The 23,332-nt window shown below is 37.3% G+C and overlaps 1 protein-coding gene across 1 annotated transcript in view; it reads right to left on the bottom strand.

The window, feature by feature from the left end:
- Positions 1 to 727: 727 nt before the first annotated feature.
- LOC306870991 (substance-P receptor-like) overlaps positions 728 to 23,332 on the bottom strand; it is a gene marked incomplete at both ends in the record, with an annotated part of 31,861 nt that continues 9,256 nt past the window's right edge. Inside the window, 4 exons of the mRNA XM_079418627.1 lie at positions 728 to 1,058; positions 1,363 to 1,559; positions 3,824 to 3,974; positions 14,782 to 14,976. Of these exons, the coding sequence (XP_079274753.1) occupies positions 728 to 1,058; positions 1,363 to 1,559; positions 3,824 to 3,974; positions 14,782 to 14,976 (874 nt within the window). The remainder of the gene's footprint in view (positions 1,059 to 1,362; positions 1,560 to 3,823; positions 3,975 to 14,781; positions 14,977 to 23,332) is intronic.

Here is a 23,332-nt window from a genome sequence, read left to right as displayed (position 1 = left end):
CATTTAGTATGGTTCTTTTGTATTTTCCTGTGTTGATATTGGCAAATGACATTGTTCATTTTCATTTCACAGGCTGGATCATTGCTCTAACTGACCGTGAAGCCACCAAGGCATTTTCAGCAGTATAATCTCTGCCCTCTGTGTTTTTGTTCGGTCTCAGCCAGTTTAGAGATTTTGAAGGCAGAATGTTCTTACAGAGAAAATATGCTGTGAAGTCTGCAGTAATCTCCCACTTGCAGATAAAGCACTGAAGAAACTACATGTGCTCAGGTATCATTTGAACCAGGTGGGCCATTTTTAGAGACTCAGGGGATTAAGAGGGGTACCTTCGTTGATATTTCTTAGCCTATTCCTATTCCTCTTATACTCAGGTATAGTCGATAGACCAATACAAGTGGTCCTATTCAATATTTACAGTATAATGACTCATTGTTCCACTGCATCACATGTCCATTAATGTAAACCTTTAAAATGTCTTCAGGGATCAATCAATCAGGCTTTCATTATGCCAGCACAAAGCAACATGTAATTTACATCACTTTGGTAACAAAAAAAAAATCTATGTAAATGTTCCTCTAATCATAATTATAAGCCTCATGAATAGAATGGGACAAGAATGAAAGATGAAGGAACGTTTGAAATTAAAAACACTTAGCGTGTGTGTACTCAACCAGCTAAAACACACATCTCGGTATTCGGTCTCCTTGACTCTTGTGCTTTTGCGCTCTCATTCTTGTAGGTTGTTACTGGAGTAAAAGCTGGAGGTCTCCGACACGGTCTTGGAGATGCTGCGAGAGGATGAGCCATTGGAGGTGAGCTCCCTCGAGGGGCTGTGAACTGCCGGCCTCCCAGCGGCCCCTCTGATGCTCCCAAACGTGACCTTCTGGCCATCTTCACATGGATGCGTCACGCAGGAAACGGTGGTCTCCATTCGACTGGCCCTGTACAAACTTGTCTGGGTTTGAAGGTACCGGGTGGACTTGAGCTCTAGACCCTCATAGGATCCCTCAGGGACGCACGGACAACAGTGGAATGCTTGCTTAAATCCGGCACGGAACCTGAGGAAACATTTAGAAATGTAGGAGATGATGATGATGGGTTTAAAGTTGAAAATTGACTAGAAGATATTAAAGCTTTGTTGTCTTTCAAAGGCTTTTGTGATGGATTTCTCAGTGAGGCGGTAAAACCAGGACACATTAGAGAATAATACATCACAGCATTGGACTGCATTTTATGGCACAAAAAGATGGATCATTTTGAACAATAATGATATTATAGCGAATATTACAGGGACTCTGGAAAGAGCTAGACGTGCCTGTGTGTGCACGTCAATTACTGTGTTTTCACTCCAGGTGAAATTACCTGTCATTGAGGCAACAGTAGATAATGGGGTTGTACATAGTGGAGCTCATTGCCAGCCACATGATAGTCAGATAGACCTGCTGAATGAAGGGATGCTCAAACAGATGCGGGTAGAACTGGTAAATCAGGAAATAGACGTGATAGGGGAGCCAGCAAACGGCGAACGTACATACCACCACAATCATCATCTTGACCACCTGAGGGTCGGCAAGAAGAGAAAATTTCAATATTAGTTATACTGTATGGCTATAAATACATGTTCTGGCCTTCAAGCTGATTTCCTGGGCTTTGCATGCTGCCCACATTGCACAAAAACTGGCAGAATGCTGACAGACGAAATGTCCCCTAATCATTTTCTTGACAATGAGAATTAATTTTGCATCAAAAAAGTGTAATCTTTTGTATCAGCCCGACATAGACACATTGGTTTAACCAATGCCTTGAATTTAGGTGGAACTACTTGTTGGTCTTATAAATAGATGACAGTTAGAGTATTTGGGAAACCAATTAATATTTGCATTTCAATTTTCTGCAACTAGCTTTAAAGGCACATTCAGTAATTTATTCCTCATTAAAACAAGTTTTGCATTTCTCTCATTTAAACTCACATAAAAGAATGCAGTCATATTTCACATAGACCAAGTTGCCTCATGAAGGTCAGCATTTACAAAATTGTGTGCCAATGGTACATTTAAATAACACTTTTTAAATCTGGAATAAAATATGACAAAAATGGTATTTAAAGCATGAATTGGGCTTCTTTAACTCCAACTACACACACTGGCCTGGCTATTGTCCACGCATATTCATGAGTGAACTAACAGGCATCTGGCTCTTCTAACTGTAAGACAGGACTTTCCCACTCATTTTATTCAACTTAATGTCTCATCACTGTCAGGGAACTGTCGTGTGTGTCATGTGTTCCTGCCTCTTGTGCCCATTTTTGGTTTGTTTCCTGTCCTTGTCATGTCATTAGTAGTTTATCCTTGTCCAGCCGTGTCTGTTAATTTACCTGTGTATTTATAGTCCTGTCTGTGTTGTGCCATTTCGTCTGGTTTACTCGTTACTCCCCGGTGTTCCTGTCTGTGTCTGTGTCTGTGTCTGTGTCTGTGTCTGTGTCTGTGTCTGTGTCTGTGTCTGTGTCTGTGTCTGTGTCTGTGTCTGTGTCTGTGTCTGTGTCTGCCTTGCCTTGTCCTGCCCTGATGTCCTAGTAAAGTATGTTATTTGAGTTACATCCTCATTTCCTGTGTCCTCCCTGCTGTGTGCACCGTGACGATCACCTTATTATCCATATTTTTCTACACAGAAGTAAGCTATTTTCTGTGAACGTGCAAGACTTTAGATTCATTAACTGCTACAGGTAATAGTTTTTTGCACTACAATGTTCATGATTCTGAAAATAAATTAAAATAATATTATAAGAGACACCAGTATGCAATATCAAGCAACATAACATGTTTTGTACAGCTAAAAAAAAAAAAGAAACTGGTAGCAGATGACAACTGAAGCCTCGCATTCAAGTTATATTCAAGGCTATTCAAGTTAACAATAGCCGTACCTGCACTTAAGTTACAAATAAGGTGAATAATGTCACTGGAATCATGCATATCTACAATAAATCTTCTGTGTGATGCTGCATTCATGTTTCTTCAGCATATGTCCAAAATGGTACCAAAATATATATATAAAAGTGCACCTTCAAATAACATCTTATTTTTCAGCTAATGTATCTTATTATTCACTACTTTGACTTTCTTGTTTTATCAATCTACCATAGAAAAAGCTGCCTTTGGACTGCTGTCAATAATCTCCACCTGTCCCGAATACTCTAGGTCTGTGAAAGGTAGGTCAGTTGCCTTGAACTACTCTTGTTCTACAAGGCTAGAGATTCCTGATCCTGAAATGGGCCTGAAATCAGCATGAAAACCACAGTGACACACTCTGCCAGAGGCCAGGAGTATGTAGAAGCAAATCACTCAGTCACCAGCAGACTGTTAGAGGCTCTTTGATGTTTATGAAGCTCAAACAGAAGACGGTGACATACAGGCTCTCAGAGGTAGTATGTCACATTGTGTCTACTAACAATGGTTGCTTAAAAAATAGATTAAAATATTTTGTGTGAGGAAGATGGTGAGGCATAATGCTATAGCAATGATATGTAAAGTAGATATTGAAGATGAGCATATCTTGACTTCATATCCTTCAAGTGTGGCCAATGAGGCAGACACACATACACACAGAGAATACAGATGAAAGAAGCAAACGGACCTTCTCACTGCGGGTGAGTTTTATAGAGATTATTTCATGCAGTCTTGTTTGACCCTCCTCCCCTTGTGTGTGGACTCTGTCTGCTTTGTTAACTCAGAGTTTAGAGTCTGACCTGCACTGTGTGAGTAGGCAAATGTCACAAGCTTAAAAGATGATGAAAAAAGGACGAGCAAGAGGGTGATGTGATGAAGACCTTGCGTTTGGCGTTCAGCTGCTCTTGATAACGGTCAGATGAATCTCCTGGGATCTCACTGGCCCACAGAGTCAAACCCACCACCAGGTAAGCACAGCCCATCACCAGGAGAGGGAGGAAGTAAATCAGCACTGCTACACACACAAAATACCTTCAAAGGGAAAGAAAGAAAGAAAGAAAGAAAGATACAAATATTTTTATATTAACATTATTGTAATTTCTAGATGTTGCGATAATTAAATTATCATGCGATTTTAGCATTCTTTTTCACTAACACCTGAAATCCTGTTTGCTATTTTAAGTTTCTGGTTTTCATGGGATGGGAAAAACCAACAGGAAAGTCCACACTCATTTGATCTATTTAAAGAAGTCGTGGCCTAATGGTTAGAGAGTCGGACTCGTAATCGAAAGGTTGCGAGTTCGAGCCCCCGGCCGGCAGGAATTGTAGGTGGGGGGAGGGAATGTCCAGCGCTCTCTCCACCCTCAATACCACGACTGAGGTGCCCTTGAGCAAGGCACCGAACCCCCAATTGCTCCCCGGGCGCTGCAGCATGGCTGCCCACTGCTCCGGGTGTGTGTTCACGGTGTGTGTGTGTGTGTGTGGATTTGTTCACTACTCACTGCTGTGTGTGTGCACTTGGATGGGTTAAACGCAGAGCACCAATTTCGAGTATGGGTCACCATACTTGACAATACGTCACGACGACTTTTTTTTTTTAAGAAATCTTTAAATAGATAATCCTATTGATTTTATTGATCGGTTTAATTTAACTCTCATTCTTGATCTTTTGTTTATTATTTATATTATAAGAATGCAAAACAAGGCTTATGAAATAATATACAGCAAAAGAAAAAGAAAGGTATTGTGGCTATGAATTAGACATTTGATCATTTTATCATGATTTTACTACATTAAAATGAGGGAATGGATTAGTACAATATGGCCACAAGTTAATGTGTCTATCTCCATAAAATGATTTATTTCAACCACTAAAATCATCTGAGAAATGCATTCATGTAATTGTAATCATTCCTTTAGTGAATTGGGTGCAAACAGCACATCCAAATAAATGACGTTATCAGATGGTGCAATTCATTCTCGGTGAAATCTCCTCTCTGACTGTAATGTACAATTCCACTGATTCTTTTCTATTCTCAAAACAGCTTTGCTTTGCCAAATCTCTGTCAGACTTGAGTCATGTTGCCTGTCCAAGAAATCTAGGCACAGCTCATTTCTTGCCTCTAATGCACTGGGTCTAACAAAGAACTAAGATTATAAATCAAACACAGTGCCACAGACAAGAAGTCATCTATCAAAAATGAATATATTACTTCATATTAATCCCTAAAAAGCAATTGCAAATTGCTTAATGCATAAATTATTAAATAAACCTGTAACAGGGAAACACAGCAATCAAACTGCATCACGGTTCCCTTACAGTCTAAATCTATTAAAATGCACCGCAAGTGTTTGAATCACAACGTTGACTTGCAAATCCACAGCCAGGTGACAATACAGTGTTTACTTTCTTAAAGGAACTTCTCAATAATGAAGTTTCCAAATCCACACATGAAAAATCACAAATATGAATGAACATTTGTGAATATTATGTGATATAATAATATTATATTCAGCCCTCATGAATATTAAATAGCCCAGTTTTAAAGTAATCGTAAGCTATCATTCGTGTTGTAATTGATAATTGAGACAAACCAATTTCAGATTGGGTTATATTACTGCGCTCCTATAAAAATCCTTTTTCTCCAAATTGAACAAACTAGAGATGTTCTCTAAGAGCAGACAGTAAACACTGCAGGAAATGCCCTCAGGGCCAGACTGAGAGATACTCGTATCAGGAATGCCACCTGCCAATCTGAAGACAATACAAGAGACGAGTTCTCTGTAATATTGTTGCTTTCTGCGATTCCCTCTATGAGGGATTTGAAAAATGAGGCCATGATTAATTATACTTCCATTCTTTCATATTCCTTAGTGACACAGGTGGGCTGCTGTCATCAGGAGACTTGGACTTGGCCCAATTCATCCACCCCCTTCCTACGCTAACAGCTTCTCCATGGCTGATGTTAAAGAATGTGTCCAGGAAAGATGATTGAACCAAGTACAGCTGAAATGTACCTCGCTCACCATTTCACTAACAATTAAGTGCAACCAGGAAAACAGGCACTGAGAGAAGGAAAAGAGAAGCCGAGAGACTGAGAACGAAAGCTTAACATTTCTTTTTCTAGTTTCAGGTTCTGATGGAGGTAATGGTGTTTTTTTGCCCCTGCACTAAGAATATACTACTGGTTAAAAGTTTGGAATAATTAAGATCCTTTCAAATGTTGTTGAAATAAGTCTCTAATGCTTACCAATGCTGCATTCATTTGATCAAAAACAGTAACATGATGAAATATTATTACAAAATAACTTGTTTATTTGAATATATTTTTAAATTTTATTCCCATGATGGCAAAGCTGAATCTTCAGCAGCCATGGTAAAAGAAAAAGTTATAAAACTTATAAGTTTAAGGCAACCAGCTTCAGCAGATTTCTGAGTTTTCTCAACTTCTTGTTTTATGTTTATACAACAAAAAGTTGAGAAATTTCCTAAAAAATATGTTTTTTTTTGTGGAAATACTTTCGTGGAAACCGTGATAGACTGCCATTAATTATTCCAAACTTTTTACTGGTAAAGTGTTTAAACTGTTTTTAATGAGGAAGAAATGAACGAGTGCACTTTTAAATAGGTGAGGAAATGAGAAAACATGCAGTGCTGAATCTCTGTTTGAATCTCAACTGTAATTGATTAAAAAAGGGTGAAAATCAAATCACTTATTTCAGGAGACCAAATTAACATAAGGCAATCAGTGCACTATTGACAGTTTTTTCTTATTGCATCTTGATGGTAAATTTTTGACAATTTATTTTTAAGAATTTAAAGGGATAGTTCATTGAAAAATGTCATCAGTTACTGTTATTCTCATCTTGTTCCAAACTTATATGACTTTCTTTCTTCTGTGGAGCACAAAAGTAGATATTTTCAAAAATGTGACCCTGGACCACAAAACCAGTCTTAAGTGTAAATTTCTCGAAATTTAGATTTATATAACATCTGAAAGCTGAATAAATAAACTTTCCATTGATGTATGGTTTGTTAGGATCGGACAATATTTGTCTGAGATACACCTATTTGAAAATCTGGAATCTGATGGTGCAAAAAAATCAAAATAATGAGAAAATCGCCTTTAAAGTTGTCCAAATGAAGTTCTTAGCAATGCATATTACTAATCAAAAATTAAGTTTTGATATATTTATGGTAAGACATTTACAAAATTTGATCTTTGAAAACATGATCTTTACTTAATATCCTAATGATTTTTGGCATAAAAAAAAAATCGATAATTTTGACCCATACAATGTATTTTTGGCTAATGCTACCCAGCGACTTAAGACTGGTTTTGTGGTCCAGGTTCACAAATGTCTCTGTGTTTTTTTATCTAAACAATGACAACGGGGTCTAATGTTATTTTGGACACCACTGACTTTCATTGACAAAAACAGTTCATCAAATATTCATCAAAATGCTGTATAATCTTCATGAAAGAGTCAGGTAAAAGACAGAATTTTCCTTTCTTATGTACTTCGAATTCCTTTAACTATACAGATTTAATCCATTTATTTCTTAATATTAAAAGCTAATATTGCATCTCTGCATAGAACATCTACACACAGGACCATACAACTGCAGCACTTCTGCACAGAACATCAATTTATGAATAGTGCAAAGGTTTGGCTGACAACATAAAAAGGGAGCTAATTAACATTATAAAGGTTATGCCAAACAGTGATACCATCTTGTCCCGCCCCACTTTAAAGTCATTCTGACGCCACGTACACACTTTCATGCATTCCAGTACATTTAGACAAGCAAAGTAAAATTCCAGAGAGAAAGTGATCTTTCATCTGTGGATGTGGAAATTTCATCAACATTACTGAGAAGTTCCTGTTTGAAATATTATAGTAGTTAAGTGGCGAATCGCAGTCTTAATCCATTGAGTATATTAGAATGCCATATGTCAGAACAACCGGTCAATTCACAGTCACAGGTAATGAAGAGATGCAGCAGTATGCCAGCTAGACCGATTGCTTTCAGCGTCAAAGCCAAGACTTTCTACTTGCACTATGACAAATTATCTGACAGAACTGTGTTGAAGTTGCCAGTTAAAAGAGATGGCTCAGCATCACACTTCCAATTGGTTTACACCTTTCAGATTTGGAGTGTCTGTGTTTACCATGAGCAAACAGTGTGAGGAACTGTCATGCAGCAGTAACTCACTAATGATATCTAAAATACAAGTTACTGTTTTGTTTCAGCAGCACATTTAGGTAAATGGAGCATAAAGAACATCACAATACATCTGTTATCAACTTCCTTCTCGCACAAAAAGAAAAATGAGAGTAATTAATGAAACATGCTAATAGAATGTTTGCTTTTTGAATGCCTCGCAGATAGGAATAATGAATTAATACCCAAGGTAGAACACTTTGGGTGCAAATACAATCTTTATGGCTTTTGTCATCCAAAAAAAACAAAACAGCAATCAGCTATTAGTGAGGACATTTGCAATAAAGGGAGAAATTGCCAATTATTTAATTTGAATCAGGACCCAGATTTGGTAAAAGTATGCAATGAAACCAGATGGAAGCCTAATTAGAAAACAAATAAAGGTTGATTTTTCCCTCATTCTCACCTCTGTATGTCCTCTAGCTTCTCTACTAAAACTTCCATGAGTCTTGAACATTTGCAAAAACAATCTTTGAATTTGTTCTTTCAGGATTTGGACACGTCAGTCAAGTATCAGAATAACAGGAAGGGAGAGCGACTGGAACATCTGATATGGTTTATATGTGCCGGACAGGATGATTATTCCTTATTTAGCAATACTTCACATCATATCGCTACCACCAAATGTTTGACCAATTATGGAAATGCCCAAATTGCAAAAATGTTGTGACCAGTGGCATAGCTAAGGGTTGAGACATTTTTAAGTATAAGTAAGTACAAGTGTAAGGAAATACTTTAACTTACTTTAACTAAAACTTTATTTTCTTTATATGGAGTTTGTTGAATTGTGCAATTTAAAATAGTTTATTTGTTCTCTTTAAATGCTATTTTATGTTACTTTTAGTTAGTCTACAACAATAAATAAGAATAATGCAAATTAATGAGTTAATGAAAGTAATTTGAGAGTAATAGGATGTAGATGAATACATTGCTATTTAAAAATGTATTTATTTTGGTGTAACTTGTGTTCTAGGCATGTTTTATTAATTTTATTCAGTGTGTGTAGGGTGAAACATGCTAAATCTAAATCTACTGCTAAATCTCTATTTTCATATATATTATCAATCAAAAGTTTGAGGTTATTAAGATTTTCGTTTTTTTTTTAAGAAATCAATACTTTAGCACGGATACACCAAATTGATCAAATGTGACAGTAAAGAAATTTATAATATTACAAAAAAATCCTATTTCACATAAATGCTGTTTCAATTCATCAGAGATTCCTGAAAAAAATGTAGCATGGTGCATTCAATTGATCAAAGACGAAAAAGACGTTTGTAATGTTACATATATTATATTTATAATGTTTTCTATCTCATAAACATGGGTATTTCTCATTTCAAAAGAATACATTTGTTATTGACATGTTATTGAAATGGTATTTATTTGACCCCTTTTTGCACAATGGCCCCTCTGCAAATCTCTTCTTTTTAAATTTCTATAACAGCTACCGGATGCTGCACCGCAAGTTCTTCTGGTTGAGTCTCATGGCAATTTGCAGAAATCAGTGCTGCACAGAGCGCACCCTGTCAGAATCCAGATTGAGGAGAGCTCAATTTACCCATTTTCTCGCAAGAGCTGAGAAGAAACGAGAGAGACGGAGGGAGCGAGAGAGAGAGAGAGATGAAGCCTGCAGCAAGCCTGTGGGTCGCCAAAAAAGACATCTAAGTTTCAGGCTAGGCAAACTGAAACAGACTGGCCACATGCTATTAGTGAGCTGTCAGTTTTGGCAGAGGCAGAGAATGTGTTATCTGTGAACCACCATCAAACAGAGCCAAAGAACACGATGAAAGGGTCAGAACAGTGGCGGGGTGCTGAGATAACATCATATATCTCTGCACTTTTTGTAGTCACGGTGAATTCAATTCTCAAGTTTTTTTTTTTTTGAGGAAAGATAATGTGGTATCTGCCTGATGTACCATGTAAGTTTATTCATAAGTCAGCGTGTATACAAATGCTTCTATATAATTGTGCTTTTGCAGTATCAAGTTGTTTATTTGAAGGATGAAAAGGGAAATGGGGGTAAGATGATATGCAGTGTGATGCTGGCTCCTGTTAAAGTATTTGATTCGATCTCTTTAAAATCACAGTAGTTTCTCCTGGACAGCAATGAGATCAAGATGAGACTTTTACTTTAATTGATAGTTCTGCTATTCTGTCTGAAACTCTGCTCTCATTAAAAACTTAACATGTACTTAAAAAAAGATATTCTGAAAAAGGTCTACTTTTCGCACAAATTAAAGTCAGCTGGGTAGGACTGTATGGTTTGCGATTTTACTGATTGTAACTGACTAATGAAAAAGAAAAGAAAAGCTCCAGGTTTACTGTGATTATTTCTAGGCCAAAAATTTTGTGATTACATATCATTATGACTATTAATAATGATGATAGTAATGATCTTTATTATTATTGCTATATTATAACTACAACTACTACACAAAATATTAAGTAATTTAATATTCTATAAAGTATTAAAAAATAAATCATAATATTTCACAATAAAATAAAAAAGATGCTGTATTATACTAAAAAAGACTACATAACTATAAAGCTACAATACTATTGGTAACACTTTATTTTAGGGTCTCTTAACTAGTTGCTTATTAGCATGCATATTACTAGAATATTAGCCATTTAGTAGTAGTAATTAAGCTCATATTAATGCCTTATTCTACATCCCTCTAAACTTAAGAACTACCTTACTAACTATTAATAAGCAGCAAATTAGGAATTTATTGAGAAAAAAGTCATAGTAAATATTGAATAAGTGTTCCCTATTCTAAAGTATTACTATTTCGCTACTTCAACTAATCATGCAGCCTTATCTTCTTTTGTATTCTGTGGAAAGAAAATTATGCGGGTTTGGACCTGGACCTGGACCTGGACATGAGGCTGATGTATACTAAATGTATACAGATTTTTAATTTTTAGGTGAACTATGCCTTTAAATGAAACATAACAATAAAGTAATTTTTCACTTTATTTAAAAATAAAGTGAAAAAAGTCATCTGGGTGGTCTGCGTGTGTATGTGAGAACAGAATAATATACATATATGTGTGTGAATGTTATTTGAGTAACATACAGATAATTTGTCAGTACTTGAACATAAACAGGAGCTCATGTCAGGTATGTTGCATGTGAGCTTTCATAACACACCGGACTATTTATTCTCTGGCATGTGTCTCCAGTCTGTTATAACACCCAGCACGGCGAAGCCATGAATAAGAGCTAGACACTTCAAACCCAGTTCATGTGCTATAAAACAGACCTGGTGTCACTGCTAATCAGACTCATCTATTATGTTAACGCAAGACAGGTCTCATCTCGGTTTGGCACACTTAACCCATCTGTACAAGTCATTACAGCTTCATTATAAAAATACTAAGTGCTACATCCATTCAGACGTGGACGGTGTGATTGTTAAGCATGCTGTCCGTTGCTGACAATGACACTCAAAAGTGGAATTACAAAAGATTTCATTGAGTGAATCTGTTATTTACAATCTGTGCTAAGAGTATCACATAGGCTATGTGCAGACTGGTTCTATTTCTTTCACACTAAATTAGTGTGAAGCTCTGAAGAAGCTTTGGAGATGAGCTAAACTAAAATATCTAATTTAAGACAAACAAGATGACTGCCGTATTATGAGTAATCTTTAAGCTGGTGTTGATGAACAGCTCACTGCTTACAGTGCTGAAGACAGTTTGGCTTCCAGCTGAGCGCATCCAATCTCATGTGGATCTGAAGATGCTTGTGCTCAGTTTTTACTTCCTGCATGCTTGTCAGAATCGAGATACTGTTAGACGTTACTGGAGTACAGTGCACAGCAAATCATTCTTACTCTGTATTTTTGGACTTGGTTTTCAGTAAAAAATATCTAAACATTCTAAAAACAACAAAGTACTTGAAAAGCAAAGTTGTATGGATCTTACTTTTTTGCTGTGGCACTTTAAAACTTTACTACACCTTTTCTTCATTTCTAATCCTAGGAAGAAAAAGGCACACCAATTAGATCTTGCTACTAATGATTTTATGCTTATTTGCTCTAATTAAGGGTAAGTATATCAAATGATATAATAAATGATCATACAAGATCAATAATAATTTAAAGATTCCAGTTTGACAGGCTAGATGAGTTTTATTTTCACCCAGAAAAGTTATTTTTCCACATTTACTTTAACATCTCAGAGGAGTCTTCCTGACTAGTGTTGCCCTCATCTTGCTCAATGGAGCTTGTAAAACACTATTCTCTTTCTTTTCTTTTCTTTTCTTTTCTTTTCTTTCTGCAATTTGAAATGAATATTAACTATAAAAAAAAAAAATTCACCCCAATGGCAAAAGGTTTTTTCTTGTTAATGCATAAATCTATCAAACTTTTGTGAGGTTTAACATATGAGGTAAGTTACTACAAGATATATTCACTGAAAACAGATCTTAGATGATGTTTGCATCTGGTTTTAAGATGGGTTTTCAGTGATCCGATCGCAAGTGGTCAGTCGAGACACATTAATGCTTCCACCTGGTATTAACAAGCGTTCCAAATATGACTACTTGTGTTTGGATTTTGTCGAGACACTCTCCTCAGCACACTCTACAATACATCACTTTTCCAGAGCACCGAGAGCAGTGCTCAAATACCATCCGATTGTTTAGTCTGATTCACGCTCCACTGTTTCTGCATCCAACGGCTCTATCGGATCCCAAAAGAAAGCAACAAATGGTGCTAATATACACTCAAGGTGCACTGTAGTACTACTGCAATTCATGATCCTAACTGTTATTTCAATACTAAAATCTCAAATGCCCAGATAAACCATAATCCATGTGTTTTCACACATTATAGCAAAGTCTAAATCGCTTGTGTGATGGGCGAGTGATTGCGAACTTGCAATCTGAGCCAAATTCGGGACAAATGAGTGTTTATACTAATGCCAGGTGTAAATATGGTCTTATTATCTTATTGTTCTCAAGTAAATTTGTATTATTTTAATTATATTTTTTGTGTAAAATGAGACAACAATAGAGATTAAGATAAATTAATTAATGATTCTTGCAGAAAAGTGTGAATTATAAAGAAATATACTGTTCAGTAGAAAATGGATGTGTTAGCTTCCACACTCCATGGTAGGACCACCAGCGAAAAGGTTTTATATCACAGCTCAACTGTGGTGTGAAAGACACGGTAATGGAAGAGGGGAGTTTGGGGAAAATGTGAAATGAGTTTTAGTGAGTAAGTGAGAGATGGTGGGGTGCTTAAGGGAACATCTCGGGGGCCTTAGAAGGCAGACTCCTTTACTAACTAACAGAGAAGGACTTGCACTTCTCACTCACAGCAGTAAAGACACAGAAAGAGGAATATTACAAGAAGTACACAAAAATCTGTACGAAACAGAATGTGAGGGAGAGGCAGAAACAGGTGATTGAAATATACAGAGGAAGAAAATAAAACAGAAAGAAGGGAGGGAGAGAAAGAAAATTCGGTTTTTAAGACAGGGTGTGTTAAATCATAATAACACTGGTGTCTTTCTCTACAAAGATAACAGCAATGATAATAAAGATGAAGAATCTTGTTGAGTAGAAGTTTTGATTTAGGTTTAATGCGTTCAAGTGTGTTAATATGTAATAAGTAATATTACAGCACTGGAATGTGTTATTGTTTTGCTAAGTGCTCACTGTAGTTGTTTATTAATAAGCGACGGCAGCAATGCTGTCTCCAGCACACAGTTCTCAGACACATGTTTCTATTTCGATAATAAGTCAAAGTAGTTTTTGGAAATTTTTAAAGATTTACATTTGTGTTTCAACTTGCAAATGAGCAAATGCTCCACAATAGATACCTGATATCCGGATGAGTGCATCACATTCACTATTAATGGAAACAGTTCACTTTTTAGCCAAGTTATTTGTGCAAAATCGGATTTCATGAGTTAAGCGGTTTTGTGACATCACATCTGGCACATCTGTGCATCCCCCCCACATAGCTGTCCTCACCGTGTTTCAAAACAACGCACCGCCCATGAAAACTCTTTGCAGAATGATCTCGGCTTCTATTGGGCTCGATGTTCGATGTCTTTGTGAACTATTGTCACAGCACTTGACATTAGACCTCAGCACTTCAGATTAAAGTCGATCTGCAAACAAGCCAACTTTTTGACAGTATATAACCACAGTACGGAGGAGTAATAATCATTAGTGTCTGCTCTTGTAAAAAAACCCTTGGGCGAGATTTTCAATTATGTTTGCTTTAATAGTCTTGCACTCTTGTCTTTTCTCTCTCTTAGGACCATGATTTTCCTGTGTTTACTGTTTTGTTTGTAATGAAGCTCCTCTCTGTTGTTATATAAGCAACATGTAGGGAAAAAGCAGTGCTGATTTTTGATTACTCCAAAATTAGAGAGTGATAAAGGTAATATTTACAGCAATATCCAGAAATGTTGGTGAAATTTGTTCTGGAAAAGGAATTCCCATGCACCTACAGTCATAAATCTACATTTAAATACATTTCTGAAACAAATATTCAAGCTGAGCATTTTCCAATATCAGTAAATGGTGGCATGGGGCAATAAGCAGATTAGTTAAGTGAGATTAGTTTAGTAAAGTGAGATATTTACATCGTTTTGAAGTCGAGGATAGTATACTCAGGCCAGTCGATGTAGCAGACCACCCTGCCGGGCAGCTGGTCCGTGTCGGAGTAGTAGTACTGGGGGAAGGCCAGCAGAAGAGCCAGCAACCAGATGACCCCGATGACCACCTTTGTCTGAGTTGCAGACATCCTCTGCTGCAGGGGATGAATGATGGCCATATATCTGTGGAAGAAACAGACAGATGTGCTGAAAGCTCCACATCTGTTGTATACTGAGGTGATTACTGCTTACATGTTTTTCTTTAAGCTTATTTCAAAATGAGCAAAAACAATAAAAATGAAATCTAAATATTCAAAATTGAACAGACACATTTAATATGAAAACATTTAAAGGAATAGTATAATGCAAATTTGCTGTAAATTTATTCACCCTCAGGCCAACAGAGATGCAGATGAGTTTGTTTACTCATAATAGCAGATCTGGAGAAATTAAACATCACATCACTTGCTCACCAATTGATCCTCTGCAGTGAATGGGTGCCGTAAAAATGAGAGTCCAAACAGCTGATATAGGGCTGAACAATAAATCGCATGTGATGATCATGCGCAGCGCATCAGTAAAGCCGGTTCTGTGATTAGTAGTAAATCTCCATCATAAGCTTTCAGATGGAGCAGCATTTAATACACAGAGCCGTAGTTCACTGACAAGCTACACAATATCAAAACACAAACTCCAGTCTATCAATTGATGTCTTGTGAAGTGAAATGCTGCATGTTTGTAAGAAACATCCTGTATTAAGACATTTAACTTTAAACTATTGTTTCCAGCTCAAATACAAAGTCCTTGGTCCATAATATTTCTTTCTCCATTGAAAAAGTCATCTTGCTGAATTGGGAGAGAAATATACACAGATAAATACTGTTTACAAGCAAAAATAGTCCAAAACCATTCTAAACAAATATGTTGGTGGATTTTGATGTGAGAGGACAAGAGAGGATGGGACTTTTTCACTGGATGAAGCATTACTATATATTATGGCCTCGCAAACAGGCAACTTTTTACTTCTCAAGATGTTCAATGATGGACTGGAGCGTGTAAATTACTTTTGGATCGCTGTGATGTTTTTATCAGATGTTTGGACTCTCATTCTGACGGCACCCATTCACTGCAGAGGATCATTTGGTGAGCAAGTAATGTAATGCTAAAATTCTCCAAATCTGTTCAGATGAAGATACAAAGTCATCTACATATTGGATTGCCTGAGGGTGAGAAAATTTGCTGGAAATTTGGAGGTTTGGGTGAACTATTATTTTAATGCACGTTTATGGTTCAGTAAATATTGTGTACTAAATGTTTTCGTTCTGGTTAAGGAAAATTAATTTTATGTAATCAAATAAATTAAAGTCTGAAATGCATTCAGTAATTTGATGTTAATTGAGTTCTTTTAAGTCTTAATTATAAGTCTCATTAAATAGCATTTTGTACATAAGAAAAAAACCTTTTCATTTATATTTTTATCTCCAAAGAGAAACTCTTCAAAGTAAAAGAGTGTATTCACTTTCCTTAGAAAACCTTGGTGGTGTAAATGAAGACAAACTGTCTGCTTGCGGATTTCACTCTCAGCACATTCTATTTAAACCACTTATTTTCCCGCTGTGATCTTCATTGATACTTTGCAGCTCAGGTTGTGCTTGAAAGCATGAGCTATTGTCCTGCTCTGCACTCTCAACAAGTTAATCTGTCAACACATCAGTGACTTCATCACATTCACACAGACACACACACACACACGTTGGTTTTTGTGGGGACTCTCCATAGGTGTAATGGTTTTTATACTGAACAAACTGTGTGTGCTATTGCCCTACACCAACCCTACACCTAAACTTAGCCCTCACAGGAGACTTTGTGCATTTTTCAAAATTAGATTTTCAAAAAAACACCATTTAGTATGTTTTTTAAGCCTTTTGAATTACGGGGACATATTGTCCTCATAAACCACCTTCATATTGTAATACCTCTGTCATACCCATGTCATTATACAAATTTGTGTCCTCATAAACCACATAAACATGTACACACGCACACACACACACACACACATACCTCTCTGTCCAGCATGATCTCATTGTTATCTAAGATAAATCCTCTTAAATCATTTGCTCCAATATGGAGCTGTATCATTATAAAACAGAATGAAAATGCCCAGAGAGAAAATCCCACACACACAGTTTACAAACCTACTGAGCGTCTACAATGGTGGATTTGTACAGTTTTTAGATTTGGGTTTGTGCTTTAGTAACAACAGGTATCATTATTATAATATGAACTCTGCAGTAATAAAGAAGATGTGTTTCAGTTATCGGTTATATGGACAGTGAAAATACACTTGTGGCAGGATTTATTTAACTTATTCATTTGGAGCTGGGAGAAACCTTGCAGAACCTAATGTACCACTTTCAGATAGCCAGGCTATGTTCGCATTTTATCTGAGGAGTAAAACATTGCTTTGTTTCCCTCAGAAGCTGTGTGCGATGTGTGATCTCTACTAGAGTTGAGAACCAAGATTTCCACGATGTTCGGTTCTGTTAAAATTTCTCAGTATGAAACATACAGTGATTTTTGAGCAAATGACTTTTATGAGCTGTTTCATTTTGGTGAATCACTAATAATTATAAATTGGAACAGTTTCTCAATTAATCTCACTGATTTACTAAACCGCAATTCAGTGGCGAGGCCAGAAATTTTAAAGTGATTGGACCTTGGTGAAATTAGTTTGAGTGCTTACTATCAAACTAAAGTGCATTATTTTACATAAGATAAAAATAGGGATACAAATTTCAACAGTTGGTTTTTGGCTGAAAGAGAAAATGGTCAAAAATGCAAACCAAAATATATGCCTAAATTGAAAATAAAAATGTGACTTTACTTAAAAATGTGATCCATTAAGCTTCCTACACAACAGATAGTCTTGTGTCATATATTGTTGAAAAGCATAATTGTCAAACAATATCAAGTACAGCTATTCAGCTAGCTTCACTAAACAGGGACAGGCAACTTCGGTCCTGGAGGGCCGGCGTCCTGCAGAGTTTAGCTCCAACCCTAATCAAACACACCTGAAGAAGCTAATCAATGTCTTCAAGATCACTAGAAAGTTACAGGCAGGTGTGTTTGATTAGGGTTGGAACTAAACTCTGCAGGACACCGGCCCTCCAGGACCAAAGTTGCCTATCCCTGCCCTAGTATATCACATACATTTATTTAAAGCAGGTGTTCTCATTTCAAACAAGCCCAAACTCAACATAACACACTGCATATCTTAAGATAATCATTGTAGTGGCATTACATGCTGCTTTGCTAAAGCCAAAGGATATCCGGGATATGAATATGTCTCGATGATGATGATACTTTTTTCAACACCATTTGAAAATGTTGAAAAGTTCAACCAATACACCTTTTTCCCAAGGAGTCTATTGCATTTTAGATTATGGGAGGCACTTCTGATCTGGAAAGTTTCACTCAAAAACAGTGAAATATATCATTTAAAATACACTTCAAATAATCCTTTTCTGTCAGTTTGATTGAATGAGCTGTAAATTTTCCGTCATGTTCTATTTTCAGATGGCAAGAGAATAATGTAACGGTTGATATTTTTTGGTGATATGGTATATCAAGAATATCTATGGCGAGAGCTCTTTTCAGTCCACTGAATTCTTTTCCTCCTGATTATTTTCTGTAACAGTATGAAAAAAGACAGCATACGCTGCGCATTTGTGGTCTGCTCTAATTGCTGGTGCCTTTATCCTTGTGGTTAGCGCACTGACATATAGCGCAACTATGCCTCCGGCTGACCAGTGTTTGAATCTTGACCCAAGGTCCTTTGTCAGTTCCTTCCCCCTTTCCTCCCAACACTTTTCTGTCAATCTCCATTGTCCTGTCATCTAAAAGCACAAAAAGACCCCAAAAAAAAAATATATATATAATATTATTGTCTCTGATCCCTACACGCAATTTTTACTGGAATGTTTCTAAAGCAGGTAAATACAATATTTTCTATCTGTCAAAATGATAAAAATCACTCTGAAATATCACTAAATGTTCCAGTTAATGAACATCTTTGATTAAGGCAACTGTATGTGTAATGAGGACTGGAGCGTGACAACAGGGATAAGATCCAAACGCAAGCTTTATTATACAGATCGTGGTCAAGGCAGGCAGGGTCGATCACCAGCAAACAATAACATCCAGGGCAAGGCAAGAGAGTAAACAGAAACACAGGCAATGGTCAAGGCAGGCGGCAAACAATCAATAACCAAGAGAACAGTCCAGAGTCCAAAACACAGGCAAGGCAAAAACAAGATAATGACAACGCTCAGAAATGTCCAGATAAAGCGGAACAAGACTTCGCAAAGGCCTGTTTGGCATGGCCCTCTTTATATGGCCGCCAAACAGGAAGTAACCATAGAAGCAGAGGGAGCAGTAACAGTCTGTACTAGGGCAAGAGCTCCCTCTGCTGGTGTGGCGTTACAGTATGTTACATAATACAGACATATATTACATATAAAACACCTGTGATATTGAAAGAAACAAGCTTTTGGGGTTATTCATGGTCTGTTGAAAGTAATTCATTAAATATTTTAAACTAAAAAACCTATATTGTTATTGTTGCATTCATAGAACAAATCTTTGGTTGACTGTTTACAGTTTAACCAAAGTTACAAGTTTCTCCCTTCATCCGTAAGTGTTAGGTATGGTGGGTGGGTATACTGGGAAGGGACAATAAGTAAAGACCAAGCAGGGACTATTTTACTGGTTTGGACTAAGCAGTCAGATTGACATCTCTTGCATTGACCATTCACCATAGAATAGGCCTAGCATACAACTGGAAGATGAGTGCTCATCCAAAATCATATTACGTCAATTCAATTCAAGTTTATATAGTGCTTTTCACAATGCAAATCAGCTTTACAGAATATTAAAGTTTCTACATTATATTTAGTAGTAGCTTATCAATCTCAAGTTGATGTCCATATGGCAGAAATGTACAGTAGAATCACGCAGTTAATTAATGACATGTAATCAAACAGATGGTGAGCAGATGGTTAAAAGCAATGATCATATGTTGCGATCAAACTATAGCAAAATTTGGTAGTTTTGTATGTTGTTTCAGGGTTGGCATCATCTGATGTCCTCTGAGGTCCTTCTTTTACTTATTCTTTACATTTTCGCACGCCCCCTGTCCAGGTGGCAATATTGCAGTTAAATCTATTTGATAGAAATAATGAGACAGACAAAGTTGGCTGATATTTAAAGTTGAGCCGCTCTAGTAATGACTTTATTACAATAATTTAATCACAGTGTCTAACTTCATGAATATCTCCATTCAGCAATAATAATTCTTGAAGTCTTTACATGTGATCCAGTAAAATTAATAAACAGTGTTTTCTGCATAACCAAACCCTTATCTTGGCTTTATATATATATATATATACTGTGTGTATATATATATACACACAGTACATTCTTAAGACATATTACTGGAATCAATTTAATACTTAGATCACATAAATAGACATCACCAGATCAGACTGCTTCTATATGCTTCATATATCAAGAATAAAGCATTTGACCAAGCATCCATATAAGCATAAAACATATTAAGTAAAATACCAATCATCTGAACAGAATGCTTGAGCTATCTTTCTGTAATACAAAATAAACACTTAAATTTGATGAGTATAACAAACGTTTTTAACCAATAGGGCCTATTGTAATCATACAAAACTAAATCATATAGTATAAACAGCAATCACACAATAAATCTCTCCTGAGATAAACACCCCATTTGTAAACTTTAATACATTAACTTAACATTAATATGGGATTTCAGCGAGCTGTTAACTTTGAAGTTAATATATATAACACACAGGCCGTTATTGGCCGTTATGATGAGCGGAAACAATCTCCGTTATTAACTCTTAAACCATACATTACCTCACTTAAACGGTAGATACAGTTGAGTAACATGTTATCTTGACATTATATATACATTGTGACAGGATTTACCCACCTATTTGATAGAAACAATGAGATGGACAAAGTTGGTTGTTATTTAAAGTTGAGCCGCTCTAGTAATGACAGTCTCTTCCTTGCGGCTCACCGTTACCATAGCAACTCTGGACCACACACCGTCCCCACAAACTGTCCACTCAGGATATTTCATATCACAAGAAAGTTGTAGCAATATTAAAGAAAATCATAAACAAAGAGGAGCAGATATTATATGCATAAATACCTATGTAATCAATTGTAAGGAATAAACATACACATAAAACGTATATACATATAAATACATGTGATCAAACATTCAGGGTGTCACACTCTCCCCAACAAAATTGCTCCAGACATCACTGTCCCTTTAACTCTCACAAAAATGTCCTTTCCTCAAATTTCCGCAGATTTCAGGATTTGTGTGTAAGTATACTATAGGTAAGTCTCTACATTTATATCTGTCTGTGCATATTCCAAATATCCTACTCTAGCATGTATTACTCTTTAATATTCATCATTAGGTCGAGTAGGGTGATAATGCAGGAGAAGACTCTATCTGATAGGAAAGTACAGGTGGGGCATAACCACATGTCATATAAACTGGTCCCTGCACCCCATGAGGATAATATGGCTGTCTCTGAACCGGCATCACTTGTACTGCACTTATTTCAGTAGGCGGTTCATAACTGGGTTGACCCAAGTAAGAATATGTCAAGAACCTTGTAGGATTCCTTTCTCTCTTAGGTCTCCTCAAAATCTCACTTTCAACACTCTCTTCCCTCTGACTAATCATCTGTCTAGCTTCCAGCTCCCCATCCATTCCTTCTAGTTCCAGCACAGCAGGAAAGTCATCAGGTGGCTGAAGTTCTGTGGACACAGGTAAGTATTCTCTTGGTGTTTGGAATTCAACGGACACGGGCAAGTATTCTCTCTGTGGTTGGAATTCACTAAATGCAGGTAAGTATCCTTTTGTGTCTCTTTTATTCCTTACAGGCTTATCAACGCTGTTCCCCAGTCCCCTGCCGACTCTCCCGTGGTCTTCAGATACAGGTCCTCGCCTCATGAACCCCCTTTGTAAAGGTGAGCGCAACCAGTAGTAAGTTCGTGGAGTGTCACTGTTTTCTGAACATGTATCATTTGAACTTGCTCCCTTCGGCTCTTCTGCTGGCTTCACCCATCTTTGTTTTACTCTTTTAGGTCTGCACAACTCATTGACTTCTGGAGGTGGCGGGTCTACAGGTAGGTCATTAACCAGATGAAGCAGGTTCCGATGCAAGGTACATATCATCGCCGGATTTTGGCCTCTGCTATATTCAGGATACACTTGATAGACTGGACCATTTCCTACTCTTTCTCTGACCACGTGCACTGTTCTTTTCCAGTATGATCTTAACTTGACAGGCCCACCTCGTTCACTCGGGTTACGAACCAGAACTCGGTCACCTGGCTGTAGAACGACACCTCGCAGATGCTGGTCATAGTAATTCTTATTTCTTGCGCTTGCTTGTTTACTGTTGTCCGATGCAAGTTTATATGGAGCAGCCATTCTCTGTGCCCATTTCCCTGCATAATCTCGAGGTGAGTACTGATCATCCTCCAACCTCAGACCAAACAACAGATTGACTGGCAAGTGAGGGTGACATCCGTAAAGCAAGAAGAATGAAGAGAACCCTGTCGCTTCATGTTTGGTGCAGTTATACGCATGCACTACTTTTGGGAGGTGCTCCTTCCATCTGTCTTTTTCCTTCTCTTCCAAGGTTCTTAGCATTTGCAGTAGTGTTCGATTAAAGCATTCTGCAGGATTAGCTTGGGAGTGATAGGGTGTCGTTCTTGAGATGCCGACACCTGTCATCTGCTGCAAAGTTGCAAAGAGCTGGTTTTCGAACTCACGCCCCTGGTCATGATGGAGTTTGCCAGGGTAGCCAAATCTTGGGATATAATCATTGAATATTCTTTCGGCAGCTGTTCTTCCAGACTTGTCTTTTGTCGGATACGCCTGGGCGAATCTGGTAAAGTGGTCTACCAGAACCAAAATATAGTCATATCCGGCGCGACTTCGTTCCAGGTGCAAGTAGTCGATGGACACCAGGTCGAATGGGCAGCTTGAAGTGAGACTTCCCACTGGGGCTTTAACTTGCATTGCTGGCTTCTTTTGCTTGATGCATCAGCACTGCTGGGTGACATAGTGCTCAATCTCCTTCTTCATAAATGGCCAATAAAATCGTCTCCTGGCTAGGTCAAGAACTCTTTCTGTTCTTGACCCATGTCATCGTGCAGTTGTCTCAAGGCCTGCTGCCTAAACTTAGCAGGAAGGACAAGTTGACATCTTTCGAGGGTCTTTTGATAGAGTATTCCCTCTTGGGGAACCAATTTTACCCACTCATAAATCAATCTCTTGGTGCCTCCCTTAGCAGTTTTTCTCATTTCAGGTGTCAACTCGCTGCCACTTTCCTTCAGTTTTATCAGTTCGCCAATGTTGGGATCCTCCCTTTGGGCTGTCCTCAACTCAGTGCAGTCGATGTCTACTGGC

This window comes from Barbus barbus (genome assembly GCF_936440315.1).
Source record: "Barbus barbus genome assembly, chromosome: 6".
NCBI lineage: Eukaryota > Metazoa > Chordata > Actinopteri > Cypriniformes > Cyprinidae > Barbus > Barbus barbus.
The sequence above is the reverse complement of the archived record's forward strand: the minus strand, read 5'-3'. Positions and strand labels throughout refer to the sequence as shown.